This window comes from Epinephelus fuscoguttatus, linkage group LG10, assembly GCF_011397635.1.
Source record: "Epinephelus fuscoguttatus linkage group LG10, E.fuscoguttatus.final_Chr_v1".
In the NCBI taxonomy this organism is placed as follows: Eukaryota; Metazoa; Chordata; class Actinopteri; order Perciformes; family Serranidae; genus Epinephelus; species Epinephelus fuscoguttatus.
The window spans coordinates 45,900,837-45,919,320 of NC_064761.1; the positions used below are offsets into that span (position 1 = coordinate 45,900,837).

The window sequence follows — 18,484 nt, forward strand, 5'->3', positions numbered from 1 at the left end:
CGAGTGGCCATCATTACTTTAAGAAATGAAGGTCAGTCAGTCTGGAAAATTGCAAAAACTTGTGTCCCCAAGTGGAGTCGCAAAAACCATCAAGCGCTACAACGAAACTGGCACACATGAGGACCGACCCAGGAAAGGAAGACCAAGAGTCACCTCTGCTTCTGAGGATAAGTTCATCCGAGTCACCAGCCTCAGAAATCGCAAGTTAACAGCAGCTCAGATCAGAGACCAGATGAATGCCACACAGAGTTCTAGCAGCAGACCCATCTTTAGAACAACTGTTAAGAGGAGACTGCGCGAATCAGGCCTTCATGGTCAAATAGCTGCTAGGAAACCACTGCTAAGTAGAGGCAACAAGCAGAAGAGATTTGTTTGGGCCAAGAAACACAAGGAATGGACATTAGACCAGTGGAAATCTGTGCTTTGGTCTGATGAGTCCAAATTTGAGATCTTTGGTTCCAACCGCCGTGTCTTTGTGAGACGCAGAAAAGGTGAACGGATGGATTCCACATGCCTGGTTCCCACTGTGAAGCATGGAGGAGGAGGTGTGATGGTGTGGGGGTGTTTTGCTGGTGACACTGTTGGGGATTTATTCAAAACTGAAGGCACACTGAACCAGCATGGCTACCACAGCATCCTGCAGCGACATGCCATCCCATCCGGTTTGCGTTTAGTTGGACGATCATTTATTTTTCAACAGGACAATGACCCCAAACACACCTCCAGGCTGTGTAAGGGCTATTTGACCAAGAAGGAGAATGATGGAGTGCTGCGGCAGATGACCTGGCCTCCACAGTCACCGGACCTGAACCCAATCGAGATGGTTTGGGGTGAGCTGGACCGCAGAGTGAAGGCAAAGGGGCCAACAAGTGCTAAACACCTCTGGGAACTCCTTCAAGACTGTTGGAAAACCATTTCAGGTGACTACCTCTTGAAGCTCATGGAGAGAATGCCAAGAGTGTGCAAAGCAGTAATCAGAGCAAAGGGTGGCTATTTTGAAGAAACTAGAATATAAAACATGTTTTCAGTTATTTCACCTTTTTTTGTTAAGTACATAACTCCACATGTGTTCATTCATAGTTTTGATGCCTTCAGTGAGAATCTACAATGTAAATAGTCATGAAAATAAAGAAAACGCATTGAATGAGAAGGTGTGTCCAAACTTTTGGCCTGTACTGTACCTCAGAGCTACACACTGTATTTTTGACTCCATTACATTTGTCTCAGCTTTAGTTACTTTACAGGTCCCAGTTTATCACAAGGCTGATATACATGGCGACATAACTAGGTGTTGATTAGCTGCAGACATTGAAGGGAAACGAAGACAGGTAAATTCAGAAGGTGTTAAGGATAGGAGTTTAGCAATGTCTGTGAGGGGGAGAAATACAGAAGGGATAAGTTAGTAAGGAGGCAAGGGTGTGGCCACCTAGAAGGTGCTTGTGACTGGGAAATGCAAGTAGATTTAGGGGGAAAGCTTGTTGTTCCCCAGGAAATAGTTTGTACCAAGCAGAGGCCTGACATAGTGTTGTGGTCAGTGAGTCAACGGATAGTTTATTTCATTGAGCTGACAATTCCTTGGGAAGGCTCAGTGGAAGAAGCCTATGAAAGAAAAAAGCTTAGATATGCAGACTTAGGAGCAGAAGCTGAGCAGCGAGGATGGAAGACTAGGATTTGTCCAGTGGAAGTGGGGTGTAGGGGATTCATAGCAAGATCAGTTGTCTCGCTCCTGGGGGAACTCGGAGTGCAGGGACAGAGTTTGAGGAAGACAGTGAAGGAAATGTCAGATGAAGCAGCTAGATCTAGTCAGTGGATTTAGATGAGGAGGAATAATGTCAGATGGGGGCCAGCAGGGGGAACTACTAAGCAGGGTACATAACTCCTTGAGATCAGGTGGAGAGATCCACTTCCTCTCAGGAGGAAATCCAGGAAAAGGAAGGTTATTTAAGTGTGGGAGTGGCCTATTTGAATCCCTTTTGTTTGAGACCATGCTGCAAGGTGAGTGTGTTTGCTGATCCTGTGACTTTATCTATTTCCTTTAAGGAGTTATGCTATGTAGCGTGTGAAATAGAATATGGTGAATGTGCTAGGAAAGGTGGTATCGGCACGGTCACTACCTGGAGCTCGCATGAACGGAGCCTGGGTTTGTTGAAGGTGGCAGTGTTGTTTGGGCCGAGAAAGCCTGTGAGTTTATCTTCTCTATCTTCTTTAACTATAACTTATATTGGAGTTATGCTATGTAGCGTGTGAAATAGAGTATGGTGAATGTGCTAGGAAAAGTAGTATCAGCACTGTCTCTACCTGGAGCTCGCATGTACGGAGCCTGGGTTTGTTGAAGGTGGCAGTGCTGTTTGGGCTGAGAACGCCATGTGTAAGTAAGGTAAAGGAGGTTGTTGGGTTGGTGCAGGGAGCAGTGAGACCTGGCATTAGGGGAGTGTCTCTGGGACACCAGAGATCACTGTCTAGCCTCCTGGAGGTGTCGTGGGACCAACTAGACGAAACACCCACTCGATGACCCCAAAGACATGTTAGTTATCACTGCTCACTGGTCTGTATAGTTAAGCCTTGCCATAATAGCTTATCATAGGGCTTAGGAGGTTATTCACTGAGTGCTGATCCTTTCTCTAGAGCACAAACTTCTTGTGTTTATTTGAATTTAATCCCCTTCCTGCCCAGTAAAAACCATGTATCTGCAAATGTGCCCATGTTAAATGTTTGTAATGACATGTTGAGAAAATTCTTCTCCTCCTTAGAATTTAAAAACTGTTGGGACCAGCTGTCGTCGTCACATCACTGAAAACAACCTATTTTTAGACATACGTGGTTCTCACAGGACAAACACATGATGATCTTACAGACCATGATGGATTGCTAGAGATTAAACTACACAACAGTATATAAAGGTCAGGGGTTAGGGTTTAGGATTAAAGTAAAAATGTGTGTGACCTAAATCATCTATGTCAGATGTTTTAAGTCACACTCATTTTAACTTTAACCCTAAACCTAACCCCTGACCTTTGACCCAGCAGCACAATGACACATAAACCCCATTGTTAAATGAATCTGATGAGACGAGGAAGAAAGAACATCCTGCTGATTATGTTTTCATAGTTTAAGAACAATAATGTTTTCATAGTTTAGGAACATTCTCCTGATAATATTTTCACATTTAAAAACATTCTCCTGAAAATGTTTTCATAGTTTAAGAACAATAATGTTTTCATAGTTTAGGAACATTCTCCTGATAATGTTTTCACGTTTAAAAACAATATGCTGATAATGTTTTCATAGTTTAAGAACAATGTTTTCATAGTTTAAGAACATTCTCCTGATAATGTTTCCACATTTAAAAACAATATGCTGATGATGTTCTCAGTTTAAGAAGAATAATGTTTTATTTCATTTCAGTGAACCTGTAACCATGTGACCACATCCTCGCATCAGGAGCATTATACCAAATTAATCACACCTGTGGGTGCTTGGCTCCCTATAAGCCCCATGCACCCACACACTCTTCCTTTTTCTATACTCCTGGTCGGTGAGAGCTTATAACAGTCTATTGTTGGACATTACTCTGCTTTACTAATTCCTCATGGTTTGGCTGTCACTTGTGAGCTGCCTGTCTGGGAACACCCGTGATGTGCCGTGAGGCTATCTATTGTTTATTGCAGGAGGACGATCGCTTATAGTGTTCACTGCCGTTGGGCAAGTGAGTAACATTTCCTTGAGAGTCCTTTTCACTGTGGGTTAGCAACCTGCGATAACTTCTATGTTTGTTTTTGTGAAAGAAAGCTGAATCTTCTTCTTTGGCAATAGGTGGGTGTACTGCGGCTCTGCGCGATATTGCTGCCTATCACTTTGGAGTGGTATTATACTGAAAATCAAGGAATAATTTCTACGGGTTGTTGCCTTCACTATATTGTCCTGGCACAATAGTATTGTCTGCCCTTAGGTTGGGCTGCTCCCTTCATTAATCCTACGTGAAAAGCACATTTTGTTTTGCTGAGTTTCCCTACATGTAATCTTTTTTTGCCCTCCAGTTTATTCACTGAGGGATGCAGTGTGCTTCCTGCTATGGAGTCTCAGGCCAGTGAAACAATGAACAGTGGCCTAGAAGTCACGCTACCACCTGGCCAGGGTCCGGTTCCCACCAGTCCAGATGTTTTGGCTGGCAGGAAGAAGACGTGGAAGCGGAAGTGGGCAGAGCAGAGCCAGCTTTGTGATCTGAGGTTGGACCTTATGCAAAAGCAGCTGGAGGAGATGCATAAGACCATTGATTGCATGGTTACACATCAACAACACCTATTGGATGTGTCACACCAGGCCCCTCCATTTCTGCATCCACATTCTGACGTTCTTTCTCTTACTGCCTCAGACAAATTTGGATAAGACCGACAGCTCTGGCTGCAACGCCTCTGAGCAGCTGAGTGTTTCTGAGTAGAGAGAGGTCCAGGCTGATGCTAAATATCAGATGGCCCAGGTGGGTCCCGTTGCTGATTTTTCTGTTGGAGCCCTGCTCTCTCGGGCAGCAGTGGCTGCTGGTGTTCCTCGTCCAACATGTCCACCAAGAGCCTCTGCGTTGGACTGGGACCCAAGGAGCCAGAGGCAGGCACCTTTGCCTGTGTATCCTGATTTTATTAAACAATTGCAGGGCTCTTTGGCACGACCAAGGGATGCTCCTGCCCCCCGCTCTGCTCTCAGTGTCCTCAGTGGGGCTTCAGAGCATGGCCTAGATGGTGTGGCCAACCTTTGCGATGTTGGCTGGGGTCTCCTCCACGGGCAACAGGGTTGCTCGGCATCTGAATAAGAAGTGCCGCACCACGGATGGTTTGGTGGCAAAGGTTTTCAGTCTACAGCCATGGCCTCTTGACTGGCGAACACGAATGCCCTCCTAATGGTGTACCTGAAGAGCCCAGCTGAACCTCTGCCAGAAATGGCGGAGGTAGTGGATACAATGATCCAGGGTGCTAGCACTCAGGCCAGGGTCCTGGGTAATTCCCTGGCGCAACTGAGCATGACTCGGCGGCATATTTGGCTGAGTCAGTTGGGTTTATCGGATTCAGACCGGGCTGCGGTCATGGATGTCAGGATAACTCCTGGAGAGATGTTTGGGCTGGCAGCAGAGGCTGCGTTGGATGAGGCTCAGAAGGTTCAGCAGCATACAGTCCATTCACCATCCTGGACAGTCGAGGCTGGTGGCTCGGAGAACTCCAGAGAGACGTGTTAGTTTCCAGCGGCCTTGTTTTGCTAAGCAGGACCCCTCACATAGCTCTGACAGAGCGGACGGGGGGTTCCACCACAGCAGTCACAGGGCAATGAGTGTTCTTGCCCACGCTCCAGAGAGCGCGCTGGTTGAGGTTCTGGCAGGGCCCACTAGTGTTCCTGACTGAGCAGCCCCACTGACACCATCTTTTTCCAGCGCCCACCTCAGTGCTTGGCGTCAGTGCATGTCCGTGGGTGCTCAGAACTGGAGTTGGGGTATAACCTGCAATTCAGGATCAGACCCCCCTCGCTTCCGGGGGATCCTGGAAACAAGAGTAAGGGACAAATCTCGTGCTGCCATTCTGGCCGGCGAGATTTCTGCCTTACTAGGGAAAGGTGCAATACGGCCTCTGTCTCCAGAAGAGGCAAGGGTTTTATTCCAGCTACTTCCTTGTTCCCAAGCGGACCAGCGGATTGCGCCCAATTATAAATTTGAGGCGCCTGAACAAGTTCCTCAAGGTGCTTCCCTTTCGGATGTTGACACTGGGGGCCTTGTTTCAGGCTGTAAGGGCGGACGACTGGTTCACAACAGTGGACCTTCGTGATGCCTGTTTTCATATTCCCATCAGCCCGGACCACAGACCGTTCCTCAGGATTTCTTTTCAGGGGAGGGCCTTCGAATACAACGTCCTCCCCTTCGGTCTGTCCCTTTCACCATGCGCTTTCACCAAACACATGGATGTTGCACTCATCCCCCTGCAACGGAAGGGCATTCGAGCGTTAACTAAAGTATGGGGACGACTAGCTGGGTGCTCCATCAGAGGGCCTGCCATGCAGTTACACAGAGATGTGCTAGCACATCTGGTTGCACTAGGGTTGCATTTGAATGCAGAAAAGAGCTGCCTCGTGCCTCAAGGTCAGTCGAGTACTTGGGTCTCCTTCTGGATTCGACCACGATGAAGGCATGCCTGACTCAGAAGAGGCGGAGTGCAATCATGGAGTGCATCACGGGTTGCATCTCCAGCAAGTCGGTGTCAGTACTGCAGTGTCAGAGGATGTTTTTTTTTTGCAGCAGCAGCAGCTCAGGTCAGCTGGGCTTGTTACACCCACGCCCTCTCCAATTGTGGTTTGGTTGCCAGGAGCTCCTCCCTCCCAGGCACTGGTTGAAAATCCTCACCTGGTCACACAGAGTCCTCAAGGTCCTCATGTGGTGGAGACGGTCTCAGGCTGTCCTAGACGGCATCCCCCTGGGCCAAGGAGGCTGCAGGGTGACTATTACAACTGACGCCTCCCAATCCAGCTGGGCTGCTGTCTAGGAGGGCAGGTCTGTTCGCGGCTGTTGGAGTCCTCCACAACAGAGATGGCATGTGAACCTCCTCAAAATGGAGGCAGTTCACCTGGCCCTGAGAAACTTCTTGCCAGCTGTACACGGGAGGCAGGTCATGATACAGACAGGCAACATGGCTGTAGTGTCCTATATCAATCACCAGGGCGGACTGAAGTCTCCACCTCCGCATGCAAGGGTGCATCCTCTGTGGTCCTCAATGCACGGTCCACGAGGACCACTGGGGATGGACGCCCTCAGTCTTTCATGGCCCTGTGTAAGGCTGTATGCATTTCCCCCGCTTCCTCTCATTTCAGCATTCCTCACGAGTGTGAGGCTGCAGTGTGCTCAGGTGCTCTTTGTGGCACCGAACTGGCCACAGAGGCCGTGGATGGCAGAGATCTACGAGTTGCTGGATGGTTGCCCATGGCGTCTTCCAGAGAGACCAGACATGTTGTCCCACGTGCACAGCAGCATATGGCACCTAGAACCCCAGATCCTGAAGCTTCATGTGCGGCCCTTGAATGGCAGCGCTTGTGTGCACTTGGCCTAGATAAGGAGGTGGTGGACACCTTGCAGGCTTCACGGGCCGCCTCCACTCAGCGGCAGTATAGCAGCAAGTGGAATGTGTTAAGGGACTGGTGCAGTGCTAAGGAAGAGGATCCCTTTACTTGCAAAATCTCTACCATTCACCTCGTTGCCCTTGGTCGGGTTGAATCAACCATCAGGAGCTACCTTGCAGCAATCTCTGTACTTCATAAGAAGTGTGATGGCAGGTCTATGGGGACACATCCCCGGGGTGTGCAATTTTTGAGAGGTGTGATATGGAGTCTCCCATCTCGAAAGCCTTTACTACCCTCCTGGGACCTCCAGGTGGTTCTCAGGGCACTTTGTTTGCCCCCTCTTCAGCTACTGTCTGATCTTGACCTTCAGCTTCTTTCTCTGAAGACCGTCTTTGTATTGGCCATTGTATCTGCTAAACGGGTTAGTGAGTTAAGTGCTGTGTCTGTGGATCCAGCATGTCTTAGTTTTGGAGAGGGATGTTTTCATAGTTTAAGAACAATCTGCTGATAATGTTTTCATAGTTTAAGAACATCCTGCTGATAATGTTTTCATAGTTTAAGAACAATGTTTTCATAGTTTAAGAACAATAATGTTTTCATAGTTTTTTTCTTCCTGTTTGTCAAACGCTGTCAACACTGCAGTTCGTTCGGTCAGTTGGTCCTCACCCTCTGATCGAAGATGCACCGCTGTTTGGTAAATTTACTTTTAACCGCACTGATCTACTTCAGCTATGTGCCACCACATACTTGCAGACAATTTCCTCCATGATATCTGACCAGTGCCACTGATATTCGAGCTGAGCCGCAAACTAGATAGAGCAAGCGTAACCATAGCGACAGTGGAGAGCGACTGTTTATCAAATAATTGTGATTCAATCATTAATGGTCACATGTTTCATTCTGCCACACGTATCACACATATGGCCTATTTTGGATTCAAAATAGTGATTTTGCCAAAACATGACAAGTTTACATGATAAAAGTTCTTACACGGCCTGTTCATCCAGCTCCATGCCGATCCTCTCCGACATGTTCTTCAGGACTCCAATTGTTCCTGATACAAGCTCCAGCTGTTCATCCTGCTGCTCCGTCATCAGCTGATTCAAACACACACACACACACACATTATGCACTTTGTTTGAATCCAGCAAGTTCATTATTTATATCACAGTATCTGAAACATTGTCAGAACTCTGAGAACCTGCTGCTGGGCCTGCTGCTCCTCTATAAACTGCGAGTTGGCGTTCTGCAGTTGACGGTCCAGTCTGCTGTATTTATCAGGACCAGGCTGCCAGATCGGACCCTGAGCACCACGCTCACCGAGCAGAACCTGGAGATCACAACAACACAGACATGTACTGTCAGACATTTTACATCAGCAGCACTTCTATGCCCACTCAGGAACTCGCCTACCTTTACTGTGTCCTCCAGGGACCTACCATACCCTCAAATTAACCTCTAAGGACTTACCATACCCTTACTGTTTCCTCCAGGGACCTACCATACCCTCAAATTAACCTCTAAGGACCTACCATACCTTTAATGTTTCGTCCAGGGACCTACTCTACCCTCACCTTAACCTCCAGGTGTTTTTTAGAACTTCAAAGAGTTTCAAGTTATTCATTGTGGGGTGGATTCTAGTAGGTACCAGGGAGGTTCAAGATCAAATGAATGAATGGGTTTCGAATTAAGGCATCTTTGGGGGTCTTTGTGTGTCTCAGAAAAATGGTGTTTTGAGAGGAGGATTTCTCTGAAGGGATTTAAGGGTTTTCTTAAGGGTTTTGGGGCATGTCATCTCAGCACTACTGTGCTTTAAATAGACAACACATCAGCAGAGTAGTTCTCACAGAGCAATACACCTGTGGTCAGGCAGGTTACCAGGTACATCAGGTGTGTTCAGTTACCTGTTTGTTCTTTCTGTCTACTGAGGCAGCAGCTGGACTCGACATCTGGTCTTTCATTTCCTTCAAGAGAAACAAAGTCAGTCAGCAGCCAATCAGATCAATCAATTCTTCAGAGACACCGCAGCTTATCAGACAGTTGTGAACCTCTTACCTTTTTGTTTAGTGTCTGTGTAAAACGTCTGTACAGATCTCAGATTTTATTAATTACATTTTTAGATCTTAATAGTTTATTCTATATTTATGTTCTTGACTGTTGCAGTACTTTGCCCATATTTTCAGTCCTCTTATCATGTTTTATGTACGTTTCATGAATGTTTCGTATATGTTTCATATATGTTTCATGTATGTTTCATGTACGCACTAACAACCAATTTTCAGTGAGCGAAAATCTGTGGTAATAAATGTGGATCTGATTTTGTGTCTCCTCACCTGGGCAGGTGAGTCTGAACTGCTTTTACCTTAACAGTGTGTCTGGTGCTGGTGATGAAGGCTTTCCTCTTCGACAGCTCGGCTGCGTCCAGGTTGAACTTCTTTGGGTTGGACTCAACGATGCGTTCACTGACAGTTAAGAAACACGTCACACTACAAACCCCTGAACTCACTAAACACACTCATCACCGTGACACACAGGTGAGGAGGTGAGGAGGTGAAGAGGTGAGAGGGTAAGGAGGTGAGAAGGTGGGTAGGTGAGGAGGTGAGAGGGTGAGGAGGAGAGAAGGTGAGCGGGTGAGGAGGTGAGAGGGTGAGAAGGTGAGAGGGTGAGGAGGTGAGACAGTGAGGAGGAGAGGAGGTGGGGAGGAGAGCAGGCCAGGAGGCGAGGAGGCATGTGGTCTGAGTGTTTTCAAGTAGAACAGACCCCAGGTGTACCCATGTGTGTAACTCCCAATTTTCACATACTCCGTCTGCAGAGCGCGCGCCACACAGCGTCTCTGGAGCATCCCAGAAGCACCACGGTGCTCCACTTTGTTGGACATACGCGCCAAGTCTATTTTTTAGCGACCTCACATCCATATCACGTCAAGCCACGTAGCTCAGATCGCACCAAACCAGAAACAGAACGCACACAGCATCCGGTAAATTTCAAAATACAACATAATGCGCGGACTACGGATTGTAAACTCTCAATTTTTTAAAAATCTCGTCACATACTGTTGCACAAGTTGTCAGTCAGTGCAAGGGTCGGAGGAAAGATGGATGAGGAGAAACTCATAGTTTAAGTGGAAAACCGTAGTATTTTGTATGACACCACGCATCCTTTCTACAAAGATACAAACCGAAAGCAGAAGACCTGGTGTGTAGCTGTGACATCAGCTGATGGTTAGATCTGTTTAAAGGATATTGATGGTCTCGTCAAGGTCCTCCAGGTCCCACTCGATGGAGCGCAGACTATTCCTCAGCTCATTGGTCGTCCAGTCCATTTCCTCCTTGGAGGCTCCGCCCCCCTCCTGCAGCAGCTCACGCCATCTGTGATGGAGGCTCTGGGCTGCATTCACTGCCTTCTGCACCTCACTGTAACAAACATAACTCATATGTGACAGAGGCTCGAAGCAAACGCTGCCTTAAAGACTTAAAAAAGAAAAAAGATAAAAACTCATCAGTTAAAGTGTTTATTCTGAATATTTTCGTGTTTTACGTATGGTCGGTTTTATGAATATTTTCCTGTTTAACATATGGTCGGTTTTATGAATATTTTCGTGTTTTTCGTACGGTCGGTTTTATGAATATTTTTCTGTTTTACGTATGGTCGGTTTTATGAATATTTTCCTGTTTTACGTACAGTTGATTTTATTGACAGAGACATCTTGAATGAAATCCAGACTCAGAAACATTCAACTCAGCAAAACTCTGAGCTGCAGGTTCACTGCTGCCGCTGTCCGTCACTGCGTACTTTTACAGGCTAATCAGTCAAGTCGGACTTCTTGTCTTGTCTGAGTAAACATGCAGAAGAGAAGATCAAATTTCTGACCAAGTACGCCTGACTTCGCTTTGATGGGTGGTGCTGTGTCCTTTTTAATATAGTGCATATTGAACTGGTTCTGGTTGACCCGAAGAGGAAGCTAACGATGAATGAAGATAGCGGAGATGACTGTAGTTTCCTCGTCTGTCCAGAAGTGCGTCTTCTGCTTCTCGGTTGCCATGGTGTTTGTTTGTTTGTTTTTCCAGGAGATACTGATCTGCTGCTATGTCATCTCCTTCCTCTTCCAGGTGAAAGCCCGCTAAAGAAAAAGTGGTGCCACGCCAAACGCCGAGTCCGGCTCCAGTCGGACTAAGTGGATACATGCAGCAATAGTTCGATTTTCAATGGAATTATCTCGGTGTGTTAGTCGAGCAACGTATAGTCCAATTTCAGTCGGTCTAAGCTGTTTACACGCATTTAAAAATCCTGTTTCAATCGGACTAAGCCAATAATTCTATTTTCTCAAGATGCATGTAAATGTACTGACTCTGACAGCAAATATTCAAATATCACGAACGCTGACGGTGACAGAGATTATGTCAGTGGTCAAAGTTTTTACTGCGGCTCCGCCCACAGCACAACATTGTTTATCTTCAGTGCCAGCAGATTTAATTTATTTAAGATGATAATGAAGACACACAGCTCATAAATTAATCACTGCACAGACATCAGACAGGTCAGGCCTGTTAAGAGAGTTTAATTGTAAATCTTAAAATGTTTCACTTAAAATCTTAAAATGTTACAGTTAAACTCTTTAAATGTTTCAGCTTAAATCTTTTAATGTTTCACTTACACTCTTTAAATAATTCAGTTTAAATCTTTAAAAGTTTCAGTTTAACACAACAACTGAAATCATTATCAGACTTGCACCTTGCATTTTTTGGGCCGATCCCGATTTCTGATTTGCAGAGTGTTTGGACGGCCGATTCTGATTTTGGCCGATTCCGATTTCATTTTTTTCAAACCACTTTACAGCACACAATACATTGCAGCATTTTCTATCTTTGCTTTATTAGAACATTTTAACGAAGATACAACCAGCTCTTCAATAATCATCTCAAACAAACAGAAACAGTGACACAGGTTAAGAAACGTTTTCCTTTTTGCTCAAATATAACTTCAGGTACAGTATTAAAATAAATATGTAAAAAAAGGCATACATAAATAAAAACATAGATAAATAAAATAATAAGTCTTGGTGTAGAGCATTTGTGGGTTATTTCTTGCATAGACCAAATTTCCATACAGCCGACATTGTGTAGGTCGCCTATACAAAAGTCCTTAGAGCTGAGGACACGTCCGCCATTAAGCGCACAGGCACGCGCATCTTTAGCATGCAGACATGCGCCTTGTCAGTGAATGATTAAGGTGAGAAGCCATATTTGTAAGAACTGAGTGTACAGCTATTTTTCCTTTTGTTTATTTAAGAACCACACATACACACTTGTTGTGAACCTCCTGCATTGAAAATTAAAGTATCCTCTCGACCCTGATTCTCTGGCCGGAATCATTTACTCCATAGTTGTTGTACCTAAACCAGAGTGTCCCTGAGGTCCCCTTCCTCACATCGCCCAAGCCGTGAGTTGCACACGTGCGTGTGTGTGCGCTGCTGATGTTACACGATGTCAATCGTGTGGCGCGCCGGGAATTTGACCGCGTTTTAAATCTGCATATTTCAGACTGACCGGCCGGTCGCAGGTCATGGCCAATCACGTGAAAACTGGCCCGATTCCGAGCACTGCTGATTAATCAGTGCACGTCTAAAATGCCTGGTTCACACTACATGATATCAGCCTGTTTACAGCCCGACCAGCCTCATATGGTGTCGCTCAGATCGTGAATGACAATGAGTGTCATCTATCATAATGCATCATTTTATCTCGTGTAGTGTGTCATAGTAGACAACAGTCGACGCCACATCTGAGACGACTCATGACATTCTGACATAAAGTCTAGCATGTTTGATTTTCTTTTTGTCTTCCACGACTTCTCCCGTCACAGCCGACACTTTGACCAATAGGAACACAGAGCGATCTGTTGCCATGGAAACTGTAGGACAAGAACAGCCCAGCCTTTTAGATATTTCCTGTTGGGATGTTAGCACACAGAGTAAAAAGGAAACAGCAGAGGCACTTTATCAACCCTCTGAGTACTGCCATTAGCATCAAGCTAGCAGAGAATGTTCTTTCTTCATAATAGAGGATATAAAGGAATCAAACTCACAGATAGTGTCTGGGCCTTTACTCAGCACAGCTGCAGAGGCTACCAGCTGCATCTCAAACACACGCATTCTGTTTTTAGTTTGATCAAACGCAACACTTCCTGTTTCTGTTTCAAATTAAAAACTGAGAGAATCCCTTCATTTTATAAAAAGGCATTTATTGTGAAACATTTGCAGGAACTTCCTGTGAAGGGTTCAGTGACTGTCCTAAGCTGTGTCCCAATTCAGGGTCTTCGAAGAGCGAATTTGAAGGCAGCTTACGTCACAACGCTGCGCGAGGGCTCTCCCGATGCGTCCAAATTTGAAGGCTCCTCCAAATGCGCCCTCCTTTTCCCTGTATTCGGAGGATGCACCGTTACTATCCTTCGCGGCCTCCCATATCCCAAGATTCTTTGTGCGCCTCTGTTCAAACCAGATTTTTCTTTTCAACGGCAGAAAAGCACCGGCACCGGCAGTAGCACCAAATACACCTTAAAATGTAAGTAACAGATTTTTACTTAAGGCCAGAAGCTGAAGGGGCCTTAAAACCTCTAAATGGCTGTTTAAATACGTGACGTTAGTGATGCTAGCCAGCTCTGTGATGTAGCTTAAGGCTAACCTGTTGATACGAGGAGCTCAGTTAGCCTTTAAAAGTAACGTTAAAGCCTAAAAACTCTTCACTTTCAATTGTTAAAATCTCGGAGAGTGACTTACATCTTACTGTAACTGTGGAGACGCTGTAGGCTGTTTATACCTCACATCAGGTGCATAAACGCACCGCAATGAACAAATATAAAGTTAATGAGAGGATAGGTTGTGAGCCCCGCTGTATTTCTAGGCTGTAAAACTGTAAATGTTTGGATTGAATAAAAAGCTAACTTCAGGAGCATTACTGTTATTATCATTATATATATATATATTTAATTTTGCCCGTTGACATAACAGAAAATATGTCTTACATTTCATTTTGTTGTAGGCAGCAAGGAGCAAACGGAGGAGTTTATAAAACTCCGTGGTGAGAACGACCACCTGTTCACAGGGGCCAAGAATACAGCCACACTCAGATGGAGGTACCTGTTAAGGCAATAATAAATAGCCCATTTGTACGCTATACATATTTGTATGTAAAGGTTACTTAAATTAACCCAAATCCTGTACAGCGACCAAAGTACAAATATAATCTTAAGATCACAATAAGTGAATGTTGTTTTTGGGTGGGGGTGGGAATTTTATGTCTGTTCTGATGTCACTTTTTGTGAATCTTTACAGATCTGTGATAATGTGATCTTGTGTGTTGACCTTTTGTCGTGCTTCTCTCTTGTTTAGAACAATCCCTCAAAAAATGGGCCAGGAGGGAAAATTGGAACCTCAACAGGTGAAAAAACGTGTGACAACTTAAAAAATAAAAATAAAGTACGTGCAGGTTTGGATAATGATATGGAAACTACATTTGTTTTACCCAAGGTAATACTTTGATAAAGAAACGTATAAAAAACTCCAAGGGACTCTCCCATATAGTTAAAATGCCCTTATTACACGGCTCTATTACATGCTGAATTCCGATTGGTCAGTCGCGGCATTCAGAGGTCTGATATTACTGTGTAATGACCGTTGCTATGTAGCCTAGCGTTGCTAGGGACGCTGCCCTGACAACAGTTACTTTATTATCGGGCTAACGTAGCCGTTACTGCTTCAAAATAATAATTTACAAGATACAAAGATGGAGTACTTTCATGATATAACGTTTAACATATTTGGTGAGCATGAAAATCTTGAGTCATGGTTACTGGCTGAAGATGAGAAGAATGCCGGAGAAGAGGGATGCTCAGAGGCACACGGAAAAGAGAGGAGACACAAGATTGTGGACGACAGGGAGGTTGGTCATTGAACTTGATTCCCTGTAGCTACTGTAGCACAGATTCAGCAGTTGCCGGCAGTTTTTTTTTCTCTCCTCCCGATTTAATTTATAAATCAATAAAAATCGTATAATTAATCAATATTCTGTCTCAAATTATTTATTTAACTGATAATTAACCGTGTAATAAGCGGGATAATATATAATGAGCTGGTGAATACTGGGAAAATAACTCCCGACGTAACTGCCAGGAGTTATTTTCCCAGTATTCACCGGCTCATTATACATTATCCCTTACTTATTCTTCATTCCTTGAATCTGTTTAACCTTCAGATGAAGGCTTGATGCCGAAACGTGTTGAAGGACTGTGTTTTTAAGGTTTATATGACCATGGCTTAAGAATAAAGGCATTTAACTGCTTTGGGAGAGTGCCTTGGAGTTTTTTTCTTCGTTTCTTCATCACTACATGAATCCCATTCCAAAGAGCACCTCAAACATACCTCTTTTTGAGTCCATGATGCACTTCTTTTTCAAGACTTTTTTAATAAATACTTTGCAGAAAATTGCTGCTGTTGTGACTGATTTCTTCTGCCTCAGGAATGCAAAGATCCAGGGACAGGGCAGGGGGTAGCAGGAAGCCCACTGCTGCCACCTGGCCCTGGTTTGTCCTCATGGATGAGGTTTTAGGACAGAGGCCTTCCATTGCCCCTCCTGTCCTGTTGCCTCCATCCCTGAGGACACACCAGGGCCAGGTGCTGCAGTGGGTGAGCAGCATGAGGAGGAGGATGAGGAAGATGAGGAAGATGAGGAGAGGCAGCCAGGGCCAGCGACAGGAGGGATTATACATTATCGGTTCCATTTCTTATTTACAACTAGAGTAAACTTTTGATCTACTCTACAGTGAAAACACAATTAATTTTTTTGTAGTATTTACAAAGATACAATCTGAACATTGCTAACTATTTACAAGTTTACATGTGGGCATTCTTAACATGTACAACTATTTACAAAAGATGAGTAGAAATCACTATTTACAGAGAACAAATATAAAATTATGTAAAAACTGTCCGGCAGCACCTCCAGGGACTCTGCTCAGCCTGAAATCTTGTGTTGTGTTACCATGATTAAAGATGTTTTGCAGCACCAGAACAACCAGGTTTATTCTGCAGTACAGGGGCCTGGTCTGGCTGGGGAAAGGAGGGTAAGAACAGGAGTATATAAATGATCAAAGCAACAATAGCTATTTAATTTTAGTTAATAAGACAATTCTAGTTAAAGCTATAGCTTGGATAAATAATGCTGTATCTGTCCATCTATCCACTTTGGCTTCTCAATATGGTTTTGATGTAATGACAAAAATTTTAATATTGAAATTAAGTCAAGGCCATTTACGGGGTTCGTATACATTTTACTAGGTCCAATTCAAGCACTTTATAACTATATAGCATTTAAACTAAAATTCAAGCCCTTTTCAGACCTTAAAAATACAGCATTAAAATTACAGCATTTTCAAAGATTTTAAGCACCTGTATGAACCCTGTATCACGTCTAATGGTTAAATGACATTAACCACATATAGCTAGCATTTGTCACTTACCAGTATCGTTTATGAACAGGTATACTGATTACCACGAACTATGCTAGCTAGCTATATGAACATTAATGTGGGTTAAAATAACAGGTTTACCTCCCCACGGCTCTCTCCCAGCCGGAGATAAATGAGCCGCCAGTGTCACCGGAGCCGCCTCTCCTCTTCCTCTTACAAAAAGTAAATTAAATAAACAAAATTGCCTTCGAAGGCTGCGTAGGTTGCGTCCTCCAAAGGATGCAGACCCTGAATTGTGACACAGCTATAGTTTTCATGCAGTACTTACTACAGTAAGAGTTCAGCTGAAACATGAACAGACACAGAGACTGAAATATAAATGAGAATAGAATGAGAATAACCTGATGACACCACAGAGTAGTGAAAAAGAACCAGTGATGATTGCTCGTGGACCATCCTGTAGTGTGTCATGTCTGTCGGTCAGGTCACGGGCAGTGTGTTACCTGATCTGACACAGAAATGTCGTGTGGTGTGAACCAGGCATCAGGAGGATTATTTTATTAAGTGTAGCTCCACCTGTCAGTTTTCTGCTTGGAAGTAATCATTGTTGTTGTTTGCGTGTTGTCACAGTGATTCAGTCTACAACCCTTTAAAATGATCAGCTGATAGATTCCTCTACAAACACCACAGCTGCTGTTGATATGACATCATTAATAATAACATATTTACTGTCAATAACATCAATATTAAAATCAATATCATTAACATCATTCACAGAGAAGATATAAATCCTTTAATCTGACATTTCACTGCAAAATTTACTGAACTCAACATGTCACATATTCATTCATAACGTTACATGTTCAGTTACTAATTTATATATTTTTCTATGTGTTTGTAGCCTATGTATACATATACATACATACACATATATATATATATATATATATATAGGCTATATATGAATTTATATGTATTGATTATGTATAAAGACAGACAGACCGATTTACAAGTGTTGTAACCATCAATGACTCTGTGCTAAGATCATAGCAACATGCTAACAGGCTAACTGAGAGCTGACGTCACTGTTAACCGTTAACGAGCAGCTCGTGAGTTTCTGTTAAAACACACAGTTAAATTTGTTCTGTCTCTGAGGTTGTATTGATTATCGACTAGCTATCAGGTCTCCGCAGTCTAACACTATAGCCGTTAGCTCCTGTTAGCATTAGCTGTGTTAGCATGCTGTAAAGAGTTCTGACCCTTTGACGACGAAGAACGGGTCTTCCATGGACATGTTGCCGGTTCCGGTTCAGTCACCGCGGAGCTCCATCACACACACGAACAAACCGAACCTCAGTCACCGGCTATCCGATTAAGGTCGGTCTGTGTCCATCAGAGCAGCTGCTGCTAACTCCGCTTTGTTTACATGCAGCAGCGGCTTCCGCAGCGGAAGTCACCCCGTGATGTCACACGTTTCCTTTCTTTTATTTACACACACACACACACACACACACACACACACACACTCATCATCAGCGACACAAAGCCCCCGCTGACACTATGGATCAATAACTGATCAATCGATTCTGTTTATTTACGGTTTCAATACAACAACAACAACAACAACAATAATAATAATAAACTTTATTGACACCTTTGATGTCGGACATGCACCTGGTGCCTGTATCATGAAGCGAGATCAACCTTTCCTGGGTTACCCAGACCTATCCTGGGTTGACTAACCCTAACAATGGCAATCAGGATAATCGGTATCACGACGCTTGATGTCAACTCGGTAACTCAACCCAGGGTTGCTTTATCAAGAGCCGTGAACGCGCACGCAGCGGACCAATCACAATCATGAGAGAAGCGCAGCGTCACTGAGCGTCCTCACAGAGCGCCGTATGTGAGGGGAAAAAGTATTTCTCATGTGAGG

At 44.4% G+C, this 18,484-nt stretch overlaps 1 protein-coding gene across 1 annotated transcript in view; it reads right to left on the reverse strand.

Moving 5' to 3' along the window:
- The window catches only part of stx6 (syntaxin 6), a 29,555-nt gene extending 11,560 nt beyond the window's left edge, over positions 1 to 17,995 (reverse strand). The window contains exons 1-6 of the mRNA XM_049587870.1: positions 17,808 to 17,995; positions 10,330 to 10,499; positions 9,449 to 9,543; positions 8,991 to 9,050; positions 8,288 to 8,416; positions 8,077 to 8,183 (exon numbers count right to left, since the gene is read on the reverse strand). Of these exons, the coding sequence (XP_049443827.1) occupies positions 8,077 to 8,183; positions 8,288 to 8,416; positions 8,991 to 9,050; positions 9,449 to 9,543; positions 10,330 to 10,499; positions 17,808 to 17,842 (596 nt within the window). The 5' untranslated portion in view covers positions 17,843 to 17,995. The remainder of the gene's footprint in view (positions 1 to 8,076; positions 8,184 to 8,287; positions 8,417 to 8,990; positions 9,051 to 9,448; positions 9,544 to 10,329; positions 10,500 to 17,807) is intronic.
- Between the last annotated feature and the right edge of the window lie 489 nt (positions 17,996 to 18,484).